This window comes from Morone saxatilis, unplaced genomic scaffold, assembly GCF_004916995.1.
Source record: "Morone saxatilis isolate NCDOM2014 unplaced genomic scaffold, NCSU_SB_2.0 Contig24, whole genome shotgun sequence".
Classification (NCBI taxonomy): Eukaryota; Metazoa; Chordata; class Actinopteri; family Moronidae; genus Morone; species Morone saxatilis.
Window position 1 is genome coordinate 168691 of NW_023339807.1, and position 13077 is coordinate 181767.

At 41.7% G+C, this 13077-nt stretch overlaps 2 protein-coding genes across 3 annotated transcripts in view; one reads left to right on the forward strand and one right to left on the reverse strand.

Annotated features, from left to right (window-relative positions):
- LOC118335671 (serine/threonine-protein kinase SMG1-like) overlaps positions 1–1980 on the reverse strand; it is a 2641-nt gene extending 661 nt beyond the window's left edge. Inside the window, exons 1-6 of the mRNA XM_035672097.1 lie at positions 1934–1980; positions 1539–1657; positions 1367–1454; positions 1075–1176; positions 547–687; positions 12–238 (exon numbers count right to left, since the gene is read on the reverse strand). Coding sequence (XP_035527990.1) covers positions 12–238; positions 547–687; positions 1075–1176; positions 1367–1454; positions 1539–1657; positions 1934–1980 — 724 coding nt within the window. The remainder of the gene's footprint in view (positions 1–11; positions 239–546; positions 688–1074; positions 1177–1366; positions 1455–1538; positions 1658–1933) is intronic.
- A 572-nt stretch (positions 1981–2552) lies between these two features.
- tcaim (T cell activation inhibitor, mitochondrial) lies at positions 2553–12715 on the forward strand. 2 transcript variants are annotated; one of them, XM_035672513.1, is made up of 11 exons: positions 2553–2634; positions 3178–3257; positions 4569–4701; positions 5221–5371; positions 5451–5706; positions 6696–6818; positions 7068–7165; positions 8528–8619; positions 8706–8938; positions 9033–9164; positions 11278–12715. In XM_035672513.1, the coding sequence occupies exons 2-11, from the start codon at positions 3202–3204 to the stop codon at positions 11501–11503; spliced, it is 1500 nt and encodes a 499-aa protein (XP_035528406.1). In that variant the 5' UTR covers positions 2553–2634; positions 3178–3201; the 3' UTR covers positions 11504–12715. The 2 variants fall into 2 exon arrangements, with proteins under 2 accessions (XP_035528406.1, XP_035528407.1); XM_035672514.1 differs by having other exon boundaries at positions 5463–5706.
- Positions 12716–13077: the final 362 nt, after the last annotated feature.

A 13077-nucleotide genomic window follows, 5' to 3' on the forward strand; every position in this document is an offset into this window, starting at 1 on the left:
AGTCTGTTTACCCTCAATTGTCTGGAAGGTATCCTGAGCTCGGCCCAGCGGTGTTCTGAGTTTGGACAGTACAGTAAACTGCGCGGCCTCCCACACAGCCCACTGCCACAGCACCGCCTCAGTTTTCAACAGCGCGCGTGGCACTACACCTGGCCGGCTGCAGTCCACACCTCCTCTGCCATCCCGTTTCTCCAAACGCTGGCAGCTGTAGTACAGGCGCTCCAGCCAGGGGTCTTTGCTGTGGATACACAACTGTGGAGCTTAGAAACTAACAGTGACGCATGTCACCATGAGGTACACACACAGTGGTACAAACTGACAGAATAAATAATACAGAAAAATAAATTATACATGAAAAATATTGAAGAATATCATACCCCAACTGCTAGAAAGCAGTGTTGTAAACATAAACTCAGGGCTATGATGTTGGATGTTACAGATCCCACTCTAAACTAAAAAAGTAGACTTTTTAAACTCAGATTTATCTTTATCCCTGGGACTGCAAAAACAATTTGCATACAGTCTATGCAGCTGATCAATCCATACCCTCCACGGTGCAGGACTCCATATAAGATGAAGCTAATGAGGTCGCTGAAGTCCTGGGGGTGGAAGGTGCTGCTTGGCGCTCGGCTCATGTGGTGGCGGATAGCCAGTGAGATCTCCCTCATCTCAGGGTGGCTATGGTTACTGTGGACAAAAATCACGCAGGCAATAATCAGGCATACACACAACCGTGACATCTACATTGTGTCGAACCTTGGGCCGCTGCAGCAAGGACTCAGCCTTGGTACATGGGGCACCAGCTATACTAGGTGAGCTATCTGGGCGCTGCTTAACCAGCATTATAAAATGAACTATATGAGAGATTAGATTAAAAACTAAGAAATGCTTGACTCCTCAGAACATGAGTACCTACTGCGGTTTGAACTTTCAAATCAATTGACTCGATAAGTACTCATTCATGGTATGTCCACTGGTGAATGTCATATATACACACACAAGATATCAAACTTGGTATGCAGAGAACAGATCCATTTTACTGCAGATGCCCCCCAGTGGTACAATAAGTCTTACCTCAAAGCCACATCGAGGGGGATTGTCCTGAGCAGCTTGCCATAGGCTTGCCTCACCCTCACTGCTGAATGGACCAACTGGACTCTGCACACATCCACACACCTAAACACACACACACACACACACAGACACTTTAAACTCAACAGGACAGGCAGTTTTCTCCCCCCCATGTTTGCAGCAAAGTGCAGAACAGCAAGAAAACATGACAACTTTATGGACCATGTTAAGTGTACAGGCATTTTAAATACAATCTGAAAGTGTGTGTGTGTGTGTGTGTAAGTATGATGTTCACCTCTGCAGTAGCTCAGTAGACAGAGATGAAGAGAGGATCTGTAAGCTGTGGCAGGTCTGAAGGCCGATACTTGGATCTTCATTCAGACCTGTGCACAGAAACAACATTACTGATGAATGAGTCATACAGGTTAAAAATGATTCACTGGAAATGCTGGATGTGTTGGGCTCACCGTTAGCCAGCAGGCCCCTGCAGAACTTGTTGAAGGAGGGCAGGGAGAAGAGGGGGCTATAGGTGTCTGACTTCTTCATCAGCACAGAGATTTCCTGAGCCCAGGTCAGTAGCAGCCTCCTGAGACACCAACACAAAACGTATCAGCGCAATTGTATCCAGTAACATCTGTCAATGTTATATAGTTACCAGCACAAACATTATTTGATTCTTGTTAGCTTGTTGGCTGACAGACATTGTGTTTTGAATATAAATAATACACTGAAACTCAAGTTACACACAGCAGCATTGGGACATATAGTGCAATAAAAAGAGAGTACAGTGTACATACAATCTTATCACAAATAGGAATATTACAAAATATAATAGAAATTAAAACTGTAAGCAGTGATTAACAGGCCCTCACACTCGGCACGTGTTGGGGTGTGCTGCGACCGCGTCATTTGCTGGCGTAATGTGTGCAGCCCACAACATGAATATTTCACGTAAATCAGATCAAAACCGCCACAGAGCGCTTACTTCCTGTTGGCAGTAGGTAGTGCTATCACTATATCTGAATATTGTCATGTAGATGTGTTCAAGGCGGGACTCTTATCAAACACGAAGTTTGGAGTCAAATGGCCAACGTACACTCAAATTATAGCAAATTTGTGTGTTCTGGTGGTACATGGAAATTTGACCCCATGCGACGGACATGCCCTTTAACAAAAACTCACCACAATCATGAGATATCATCAACAACATGTTTTGCATTTTCTGACTAAATTTCAGGCAGATCTGATCAACCTGCTAGGAGTAGAACTTGAAAGTATAAAATATGACATTTCCTTTCACCACTAGGTGGCGCTGTCACTATTACTGAATATTATCACAAAGATGTGTTCAGGACGGGACTCTTATCAAGCATGTGCATATGGTGCAGATCAGACAAAGTATACTGAAGTTAAAGTAACCTCCTGTTATTTATATCTGTACTTCGCCTCTGGCACAGCAGGTGGCGATGTGCGCCGTCAAAGTCAATGACTGCAATCCGCCATAAAATGAAAAAAGGAGAAGCAGAAGAAGAAACCAGAATGAGCCGACCTATCGGTCTGACGGTGAGGGCAAATTCTCATCGCTGTTTGTCGTCAGTTATAAATAAACTACAACTGTCGCTTATTTCGCGCTCTTTGTAGCTTACATTAGACAGTAACAGCTGACAGCCAAAACCCCCGCAATGCTAACACTGTTAATGCTAACTACAGTAGCCAGCTGGAGCCGTGTTTTTCATGTTGCCGTCATTGAATAGAAGTCACACAGCGAACAACGCTGAAGCACTAACCTTAACCTACCCACTGAGTTACACCAAACTCTGTAGGAAGGTTTGGTGTTGTTATTTATTAGTAAACTAACTTGTCCTAGTTTTAGTATTTGTTTTGTTGTGTGTCATCCAAAGTGCAACTCTAATAGCTAGCTAACGCCGTAGCGAAATACAAAAGCAAGCAAACCTAAGCTGCTTAACGTTAATCCTTGTTTTAGTTTTGAATGTGTATTTATAACAGATACACGTCATAATTGATTACCCTTTATTTCCTCCTGGTTACTTAATGACTGCTGTGCTGTGCTGGTGACACTTGGTAATATGTGTACTCTGACATTAGGACTACTGATTGGCTGCCGAGGTCATGAGAACAGCAGCATCAGTAATGTCTGTCAACGGCCTGCTGCGATGCTGCATCAGGTAACATTGCTGATACTTGTGTGCTTCACTGTGCAACATCAACACGGATGTTCACAGGTGTGATCGAGGGATGTTCTGAGGCATAAACAACGTCTTGTATCACACTAGGGCTGCACAGTTAATCACAGTACTACCGAAATCTTAATAATAATGAAGTACTGTAGTTCTGTTTTATTACGATAATATCATATATCGTCCTATCCCTAGTACAGACCCCAAGAAACGTTACATCATAATTATTATTATATATTATATATATAATATTAATATTAATTTTGATAATAGTTTTTCAATATTGGATGTGTGATACAAAAATGTTCATTAAATAATCATCCAGATCTATCACACTCCTATATTCACCTCCAACTCTGATAATAAAATAGGGTTGATGGAGTATACAATTAAGGACTTTATATATTAAACAGTGCTGAAAAAATCTTACAACAATTATTGTAATAGAACTTCACTGATATAAAGTTGCAAGAAAAACCCTTTGGAATTACCTGGATTTCTGCATGAATTGGTCATAAAATGTGTTCTGATATTTATCTAAGTCCCAACAATAGACAAATACAGTATGCTTAAACTAATACCACACAAACAATTATATCCAGGTAATTCAAAAGGGTTCACATACTTTTTCTTGCAACTGTATTGGCCTATTACAGACATATCTGTATTGCATCGGTATTGGCGTACATATTATCCAATATGCTCTGATATGAAAACTGCACAGCAACAACAGTACTGCATACTAGTAGAAATTACTGATGACGGCAGTAATAGCCACAACAATGGGGGATGATGAATAATAACAGTATCAGTAATTTTAGCAGTGGGAGTCAAGCAGGACCACAGCAGCAGGCACAACTGGGGTCCATTAGATCCTGCGAGACGAGAAAGCACAAGTATGAAAAAAATACCTTTTCTTTGTGGATTGTGCAAAGGTATTCAGAAATCTGCTTCATTAATGAATATTTAATTGAGATATTCTTAAACATGTCCAATAATTGATGTATACACTAGATACACTGTCAACCAATCCTAGTTGACTTTGCTGAGAGCTGCTCCTTCTTTCTTACTCTGTGCTGCTTGCCACAGTATTGTAAATCACAGCAGACTCTGCTGGATAAACTTTGCACCGGCTCCAATATATTATAGTTATAGTATTTTTTCCAGAAGAAAAAAAGGTTTCATTTGGGTGCATATCGGATAACCTATATGTAGACATAGAGCACTAGTTATACCTCTAATACCTGTCTTCTCCACATAGGATGGATGGAATGGAACTAATGTATTTTTCCTCTGTAGGCTGGAGAGGAAGCATGTGGCCACACATTTAGTCCAGCAGAGGACTCTGTCAGGGGCAGATGCTGTCAATGCACTCAGACCCTTTTATTTTGCAGTCCATCCTGATTTCTTTGGTCAATATCCCAGGGAACGGGTAGGTCACTTATATTATGTTGTAAATCAAACAAATCTAAAGTGATTGAACTGTGACTATTAAGTTATTGGTAGACTGACATGAAGTGTTCCAAGGTTGAGTTGACTGTGCTTTGAGTCTTTGTGTGTGACCAACACAGACAATTGTAGTACTTTGCTGGAGGGCGACTGACATGTATAAAGATGAACGACATGACAGCTTCCAAAAGTGAAGCCAAAACATCTTGAAAACATCTCTGGCGTCTGACTATAGTATAGTTCATAAATCCCACTGACTCCATGTTAGCAGATGGGATAAACTAAAAGATCAAAATACATGTCAAATAGATTTTTTCCAAACATGGTTTCTGGCATTTTAGGTAGTCCAATCACTACTCTGTAGACTCTGATTGTCGTCACCAGTGCAAGATCCGTATCTGGGATATTTTGGCTTCATTTGTGTACAGTGGGGGGAAGTGGAGATGTAACTTCCATCTTTTATATGCAAAGAGTGTGTAACATTTGATTTTGTTCTCTACAGGAAGTGAATGAGAATTCATTAAAGAGGCTAAATGGCTACCTGGACAACCTGCAGAAGCCTGGCTCACGCTCAGTCCAGCCAATGAAGCTCACTTTTTATGTCAGGGACACAAAGGATAGCAGCGATGTGCAGCCAGACCTCCTCACCTCGGGTACACTTTCCATTCATGTCGCTCATATTATTTGTTGAGTTCTGTCTTCAGAAATCTAAAACCTCCCCCCGGTTCTCAGGGTTCCGATCAGTGAGTTTCACCTTGCACACAAACGATGTCTTGAGCACAGTGATGAACGTCTTGAAGTCCTGCAGCCTGCCCATTGAGCACATGAATGGACTGAAAGCAAGTGCACAGGCATCCAAAAGGCCACCTGAGGCGGGGGTGCCTTTTTACAGACCTATCAAATGGAATAAAAGCTACTACACCTTCACTGGCTTTAGAGACCCTGAGCAAGAGCTGCAGCAGGCCAGGAGAGTAGAGCCTGTACTCAGGTTAGTATCATTGGCCCTCATCTCTGTATCACAACTGTACAGTGCACAATGTAGAGCTGGGTATCAAATTTCAGTACTTTTTAGGTAGAGGCTGTAATCATAAATAATAACCATTAATGATTAAGTATAAGAACCACAAACTGTTGTTTCAGACATTTCTGTTGTGTTGAAATTTGGACCCAGGCTAACTGTTTGCACCTTCTTCCAATCTTTATGCCAAACTAGGCTAACCAGCTAGTGACACAAGACAAGATAGGATAAGATGTTCCTTTATTGATCCCCTGTAGGAGAAATTCAAATTAGACACAGCAGCATAGGGGAATGTAGTGCATAAGAATATAATAGAAAATCAAAGACTATACCAGCTCTGTACTCAACACACAGACGTCAGACTGATATCCATTTTCTTATCTCAGAAAGATAGTGTTCCTATCATTTAGGAGGATCTGAAATGGAATATTCATATTAGACTGCGAGGGCCCGATCATCACTGCTAGCCAAAATGCATTTTTTTTTTTGGGTGACTTCCTAAAACATACTGCTGACAAATAAAGTTAACAGACAGCAAGAGAGAAACTGAAAGAGACAGGGTGGGGCGAGAGAGGAAGGGAGACAGATGTGTTGATGTGTGTGTATGGAGGTGAGAGAATTGAAGGGAAAAGCAGGATGCATCAGATTAAAGTAGTTTGTGAGTAAACTGAAAGTAAAGCTGAGCGGGTCATGTACAGTGGGTTTTTAGAGCTTAGAGAACTGAAAGTGACGTGCTGTAAAAACAAAAAAATTAGCTTTATTTTTATTCTTTATTTTAAATTGGATTCACATTAGCTTCCACAAAGTGGTGGTTGTTGTGTTGAGTCCACACAAACATAGAGCTGAGAGGAACTGCAGAGTTGGAGAGAATTCTACGTCACCATGAAAGATACTGATTATAGTAGTTTTATAGAATGCCGTCATCTCAAAGTGGTTTCATGTTGCCTTTTCTTCGTCAGTTTGTGGCTGAGAAACAACGAGCCCGAGGCAACGAAGAAGCACAATGCCAGTCTTCCTCGGAGAGAAGAGCTGATCAGACTGAAGAAGGAACTGTGTCACAAATTTTATCTGGCTGATATCAGGTACACTCTACTCAACTGTTTTAACACAGAATAAGTGTTGTGGGAGGTGCTAACAACCCTGCATCTACCTGAACATATCTACCCACCTGTCTGAACAATCTGATAAACTAAAATAATCAGCAGCGTTCCAGGTCTGTGGTTCTCAGTAGCGGGGAAGTGGCAGTATACTGGATTGTTGTTATGGGGACAGGGACTGTAAAGCTGTGTATATATTATTATGATGATGATAATGTTGGTTGTGTGGCGCAGGTGGCAGCGCAGCTGGGGAGTGGCCCACAGGTGCTGTCAGCTTCAGAGCCTGAGCCGACTGTCTCAGCAGAACCCAGAGGCCCTGATCAACCTACAAGGTAAAGACATACATCGATATCAGTGTTCAATAACCAATATATTGATACAAAGTGAACACCGATTTGTGTCGTCATCTTTTTTTTGGTGGAAATATAGACAAGGCACATGCCATATGCATGATGCAACAGTGTCGTTAAATGGACCTTTACGCTACGTGCCACATTCACCCTTTCACACACATTCACTCAGTGATGGCAAAGTCCATCGAACAGAAACTAACTCATTCATACACATTCACACACCGTAATCATTCAATCCATCACACCGTGACGGCACGGGAGCAAATTTGGGGTTCAGTATTCTTGCTCAAGACACTTGACACGTGGTGGGAGGAGCGGGATCGAACCAACACTTCCGATTAGTGGACACCCACTCTTCCTCTGGGAGCCACAGATAAAATAAATGCTGGAAGACATTAACATTTTCAAATCAATTTAGTAAGCTTTTTGTGAAATTATTTAAATGTACACCATTGTTGTTACGTGGACATATATGATGTTGTTGTCACAGGCCCCTGATCTAATCGAATGGACTTGAATCATAGTTGGTGGGCTTTTGTGATCGACAAATCGTTTTGTGTCCAACGAATCTGTTATAATATCATTTCTGATAATAACTGGTGATTTATTGCCCTAGACAACATGGACGCTGTAGCATTACATTAGATAAAAAAAAGAGATTTAAGGGGATCTGACCCCATTTACAGCTGGAAATTAAATGTGATTGTATCCAGAATCTGATCTTGCCTTTGGCATTTACCCTGGTAGTGTAATGCACTCTTGTAACTCATTGGTTTCTGCCGTTAAAAGGCAGTATTTTCCTTGCCCCTGTGCAAGGTTCTTGCCATGGTGGTGATGTGGGTCTCATGTAAATTGTTAAAAGGAGTTCGGTTTTAGACTGTCTATTTGAAAAGTGTCCTGGAGATAATTCTGTTATGAATTGGCGTGTAAAAATAAAATAAAATTGAATTGAATTGAATTGAATTGAATTGAATTGAACTGAACTGTGATTGGATCAGAGCAAATCTTGCGAGTGGCAGCAAATCAGCCCCAGACTCCCTTATTTTCCCTATTCTAGTGCTGCCATCACCTTGTTTTATACATCACCACACTAGCAGTCTGGTAGCTCTTCAGTGCTGAGTGTTGGCATCTTTGTTTGAGCAGTCTAATGTGACCATAACATTTGATTGATCATTTTCACAGTTTCAAAGCTTACTTCAGAACCACGGACTGCTTTCTACAACAGTTTTCATTTATTTATCTCTATTGCCCAAGACCAGTAAAACCGACTTACTTATGCAGTGTAAGTGGTAGGCTGTAAACCCCCCCCCCCTTTTATGTGCTCCTCCACCTTCCCCCTAGGACACACTATTGTGTTTGCTGACCAGTCAGGGATGAACGCCTCTGGACACGTCATGCTGGGAACCATGGACGTCCATCACCAGTGGACCAAGGTAATGTAGCTGCAGTGCTTCTGCTGCCACAGGTTCCCTGTGTTCCTCTTTGTTTTCTGAGCCCTCTTTTGCCTGTGTGTCTCCAGCTGTTTGATCAGCTGTCCAGCTATCGCAGCCTGCTGCAGCAGACGGAGTGGCTGAAGGAGAGGATCAGCCTTCTCCTGGGCGGAACTCAAGTGATCCACATGGAGAGGCTGGGACCGGTCCAGCCCATTGCCGAGCACTACAGCACCCTCAGCACCTTCCACAAGAGCTTGGTGTCCCGACGCCTTCGCCTGCACCCCAGGAGCCTGCAGGGCCTCACCATGTTGTTGGAGAAGTACGCTGTCACAACCGAACGACCTCAAACACATGACACACTGCTGTGATCTTTGATTAAGTAAGACATAGTTTGCTGTTTGTTGTAATCACAGTGACCGCTCTAACCCCAGTCTTCATGAGATGGGGCACTTCATTGTCCCCACCAACTGTGACCCTCCAAAGCTGCAGGTCTTCCTTCAGAGCCACGCCCCAGAGGCCAGACTGCGCACCCAACGCAAAAACCAGTAAGTCAAACACAACACTTCCACTCACTTTTTGTCAGTTTAATCTCTTTTGTAGCTGCATCATTCTAAACAGAGCAGTGCAGGAGCAACAGCACAGAAGGCAGTGCAGTACTGGACATTGTGAGGCAGAGCAGCATGACTCAGCTCCTATGCCAGCTGTCAATGAAAATAATAATTTTCTGACAGTGACTTTTTTTTTGTTGGGGTTGATTGATTGAGCTGATTAATCGGCTATCAGCTTTTCCCTGCTCCAAACTATTGTTATTATATTGGCTTTTAAAAACCCACTATCTGTTAGCTCATGACCCATATCGGTCGGCCAATATTATCAGCTGATATTGGCCGATGGTACCTGTGCATCGCCATATTGGAGCAAAATCAGTGCACAATCCACACAGAAAAAGCTTTTTTATTGTTTTGGCCACCATATTGGTAATGTTTCATCTTGTGTATCTGTATTGAAGGATAACTTATAGAGCAGAATGCTGCACTGGTGGCTGGAAGATGAGCACATTCCTGCTCGGCAGCTCTCCAGTAAGTGAGCAAAAAAGAAATCCTGCAGGACCTCTGATTTCACATTGTTCATATTAAAAGCACAATATGTAATTTCACCACTGTTGCAGTCAGCTTCTCCCAGTTACAGCTCATTTACATAGGCCACCTGAGCAGCGTGTGGTGTCTACAGAGTGTGTCTGACACATGCGCAGCGTCCACACCAAGTGTGTCAGCTGTGTGGCTCAAAATGGTTCTTGCCCTTTAGGAAATTATTGAATGAATATATGGAATGAAAGTCTGAATATATGGAATGGAAAATTTGAATATATTAAATGGAACTTGAATATATGGAATGAAATGTCACATGATCAAGGCACTGCAACATCTTTTGTTTTCCGCCCCATACTTATTTGGTAAGGATGTTACTGCAAGAAGTGTGGGCCTGAGTGAGCTTGCGAATGGCCAGTATTCACGCTGTTACTGTACTGTAGCTGTATGTTCAAACACAATGTGTTGGAAGCAGCAAAAGGTTTAATGTGGTCTCCTTCAGTTCAGAGTCCCTGCAGCATCTGAAGGCATGGACGGATATGTTAAGCTGTTTTAAGTGCCGTGCCAGAGCACAGTGTCTTTACGCATGACTATTCACTGAGTTTACCTTCATTAATTGGCCTGAAAACAACAGCAAGCTGCTATAACATAACCATACAGAGCTCTGGTCAGACTAGTCGGATATAACTGGATATTCTACCCTTTTGTGAAGGAGACATCCGGTTACCAGGGCTAATCATAGCCTTGTCTAACTTTGTTTTTTGGCAAACATAGCGTCTCATGTTTTATCCGTGGAACACACTGCAATGCAAATTGCTGAGTAACATTAATTACTGAACTATATGACCATGTACGAGGTGAGATACATGATAATTAGCGTCAGTCAGATTTGGTTTCACCAAATCAGTGTTTTGATACAGTATTTAATAATCGCCACCCACCTTCACCCAGCCCTTTTGCACGTTGCGCTGCTGAACATACATGGACCAAATAAGAAGGTCCGCATGGAGACGCGCGTACAGTCTATAGGACACCTTGCGCTTGACATTAAGGGTGCAACTGATTTAACTCAGGGTGCAATGCATGTTTGCACCATCGTACAACTGGGTCTGAATATAAAATGAAATAGCAATGAAATAAAAGGTATTCGAAAATCAGGTGGGGTATGTGCCCTTCCAGCTTGAATGGACATGATTGGACTGTCTTAAAGCAACATCGTAATAATATTACACATCGAAAACATAGATTGATGAAGTCACATTTTATTCATATTATATGAATTATTATATGAACACAAGAGAGAGTGCATTGGAAAGATACTGCCCTTCAACCAGTTCCAATTGGAGGTGTGGTAAATAAAATATTATTACAGTGCTTTTACTTTGAAAGGGAAATTTAAACTTTAATGAAATATGTGGAGATATATATATAAATATATATGTCTAGCGCCAGTGTTTATGGACATTTTAATGTGGAATTATTACACACTAGCTTTAATAAGATGCACACACACACCTAACCACACTAGTTCATCAGCTCTGTTATTAACTCATACTTTTTTTGTGTTTAGGCTGCAGGGGGAGGAAGATGCTGTGGTGAAGCTGTGTCTCCAAAACCTGTCTTTGAGGAGTCTGTCCAAGGAGCCCAGTGTCAGTTCTAGCCAGATGATCCTGTGCTGTAAAAGACTGGTGGAGCAGAGTTCCCCCCTCATGCAGGGCCTCCACATCTGTGTTTCTCACTTCTACTCGGTCATGCAGGATGGGGACCTATGTGTCCCCTGGGACTGGAAGAACTGAGCAGGAGGGACACGGTCCCAAGCTGCAGGATTCTCAGGCAGTCCAAGGGTCGGAAAGAAGTATTTTTTAATGTTGTTCAGGCAGCAAATAGGCAGGTTCCACAGGATCATTTGGTAGATGTCAGGTCAGGTGATCACAACAGATTTTATATGTTAGTTCTCACAGGGGACTTTTTGAGAAAAAAAAGGCTCATCTTACAAGAAGCACTTTATACTCTTGCTGGAAAAGCCATATAGAAGAATGGATGACCAGCGGAGCTCAGTGGTTCACAACTGGGAAACCAGGAAAATTATTCACAAGAAAGGGAAGATAAGGAAAAACATTCTGCTGCATAAAATGTTATTTTTTAATTTTCCCAAATGTTGCCATTTCTTCTGAAAATCTTTCTTCTTAAGTAATCGAAAAGGAAAGTCTGAGAACCAAATAGTCTTGGGTTGACCCATGATAATGGGTGTGGGAGCCAGTGGAAGTGGTGTAGTACGACTAAAGCTTTCTTCAGGATATGGTTGAGACCTTGAGATGTGCATGGTTAGACTAAGTCAGTCTTTTTTGTTACTGTGTGGAGAAATAATTCAATAATGGTTCTGCTAAAGGCACAATCTGTGACTAAATGTAAACTAATATAGTCCCCAAACCACCAACATTCAACACACACATTTAGAACCTGTTATCACTCTGATTGACAGTAGACAGGCGAAAGAGTGAACAAGTACAACCACGTCCATACTGTGAACATCTGCTGTCATAGCAACAGTGTAAGGAACAATCCCGTTATAATACAGTATAGAATAGAGGATTTCTGTTATTAGCCATAATTTCGTAACCATCCAAGCTAGACGAGCTACGAGATTGTGAAACAATGGTATATTCCTCCATAGGAGCCATAACTCATATGATATCAACCCTGCTTTAAGAAAAACTTGAGATACTACAGTACCCACAACCCAAAAGTGTAACAGCGATGTCTCTGATAGGTAGAGCTAGCTGTTAGCATGGAAATGTCTGATGAGTTACTTTTTACAAAAAATGTATTTACACACTACAAAAGGTTTAGCTGCTAGCACTGTACAATGTATTGCAACACTTTTATTCACAGTATAAACACTAATAATGAGAAATGTGAAATTGAAGGAGAAGTGTGCCACTATTGTTATCATTTGCAGTAGTTCATGGGATGAGTAGTTCCTTCACTCTTAAAATAATTATGCATTGTCTTGTACCTTTGTCTTATTTCTCACAGTCTTTATACTCTATATAAGGAGTAAATGAAAGGGAAATTCCCTTCTGGAACCAGTGGGCACTCATTGTTGAGCTCTGTAGAAAGGGGTCAGACGCAGTCAGTTGTGGTAATAACGGCTTGCTCATGTCTCTCCTGGAAAGATTCATGGTGTTGCACTCAGCAGAAAAGTGACAAAAATGGTTTTGTGAATTTCAATTCAACTCAACTCAATTCAATTTTATTTGCATAGCGCCAATACATAACAGAAGTTATCTCAGGACACTTTTCAAATAGAGCAGGTCTAGACCGAACTCCTTATAACATTTACAGAGACCCAACAGTACCACCATGAGCA

Excerpts from the sequence above, each read along its gene's own strand:
- tcaim (XM_035672513.1), top strand. The coding sequence starts at position 3,202 with ATGAGAACAGCAGCATCAGTAATGTCTGTCAACGGCCTGCTGCGATGC. Across the intron at positions 3,258-4,568 it reads CTGCTGCGATGCTGCATCAG|GCTGGAGAGGAAGCATGTGG; the intron begins GTAACATTGCTG and ends TTTCCTCTGTAG. Across the intron at positions 5,372-5,450 it reads GCCAGACCTCCTCACCTCGG|GGTTCCGATCAGTGAGTTTC; the intron begins GTACACTTTCCA and ends CCCGGTTCTCAG.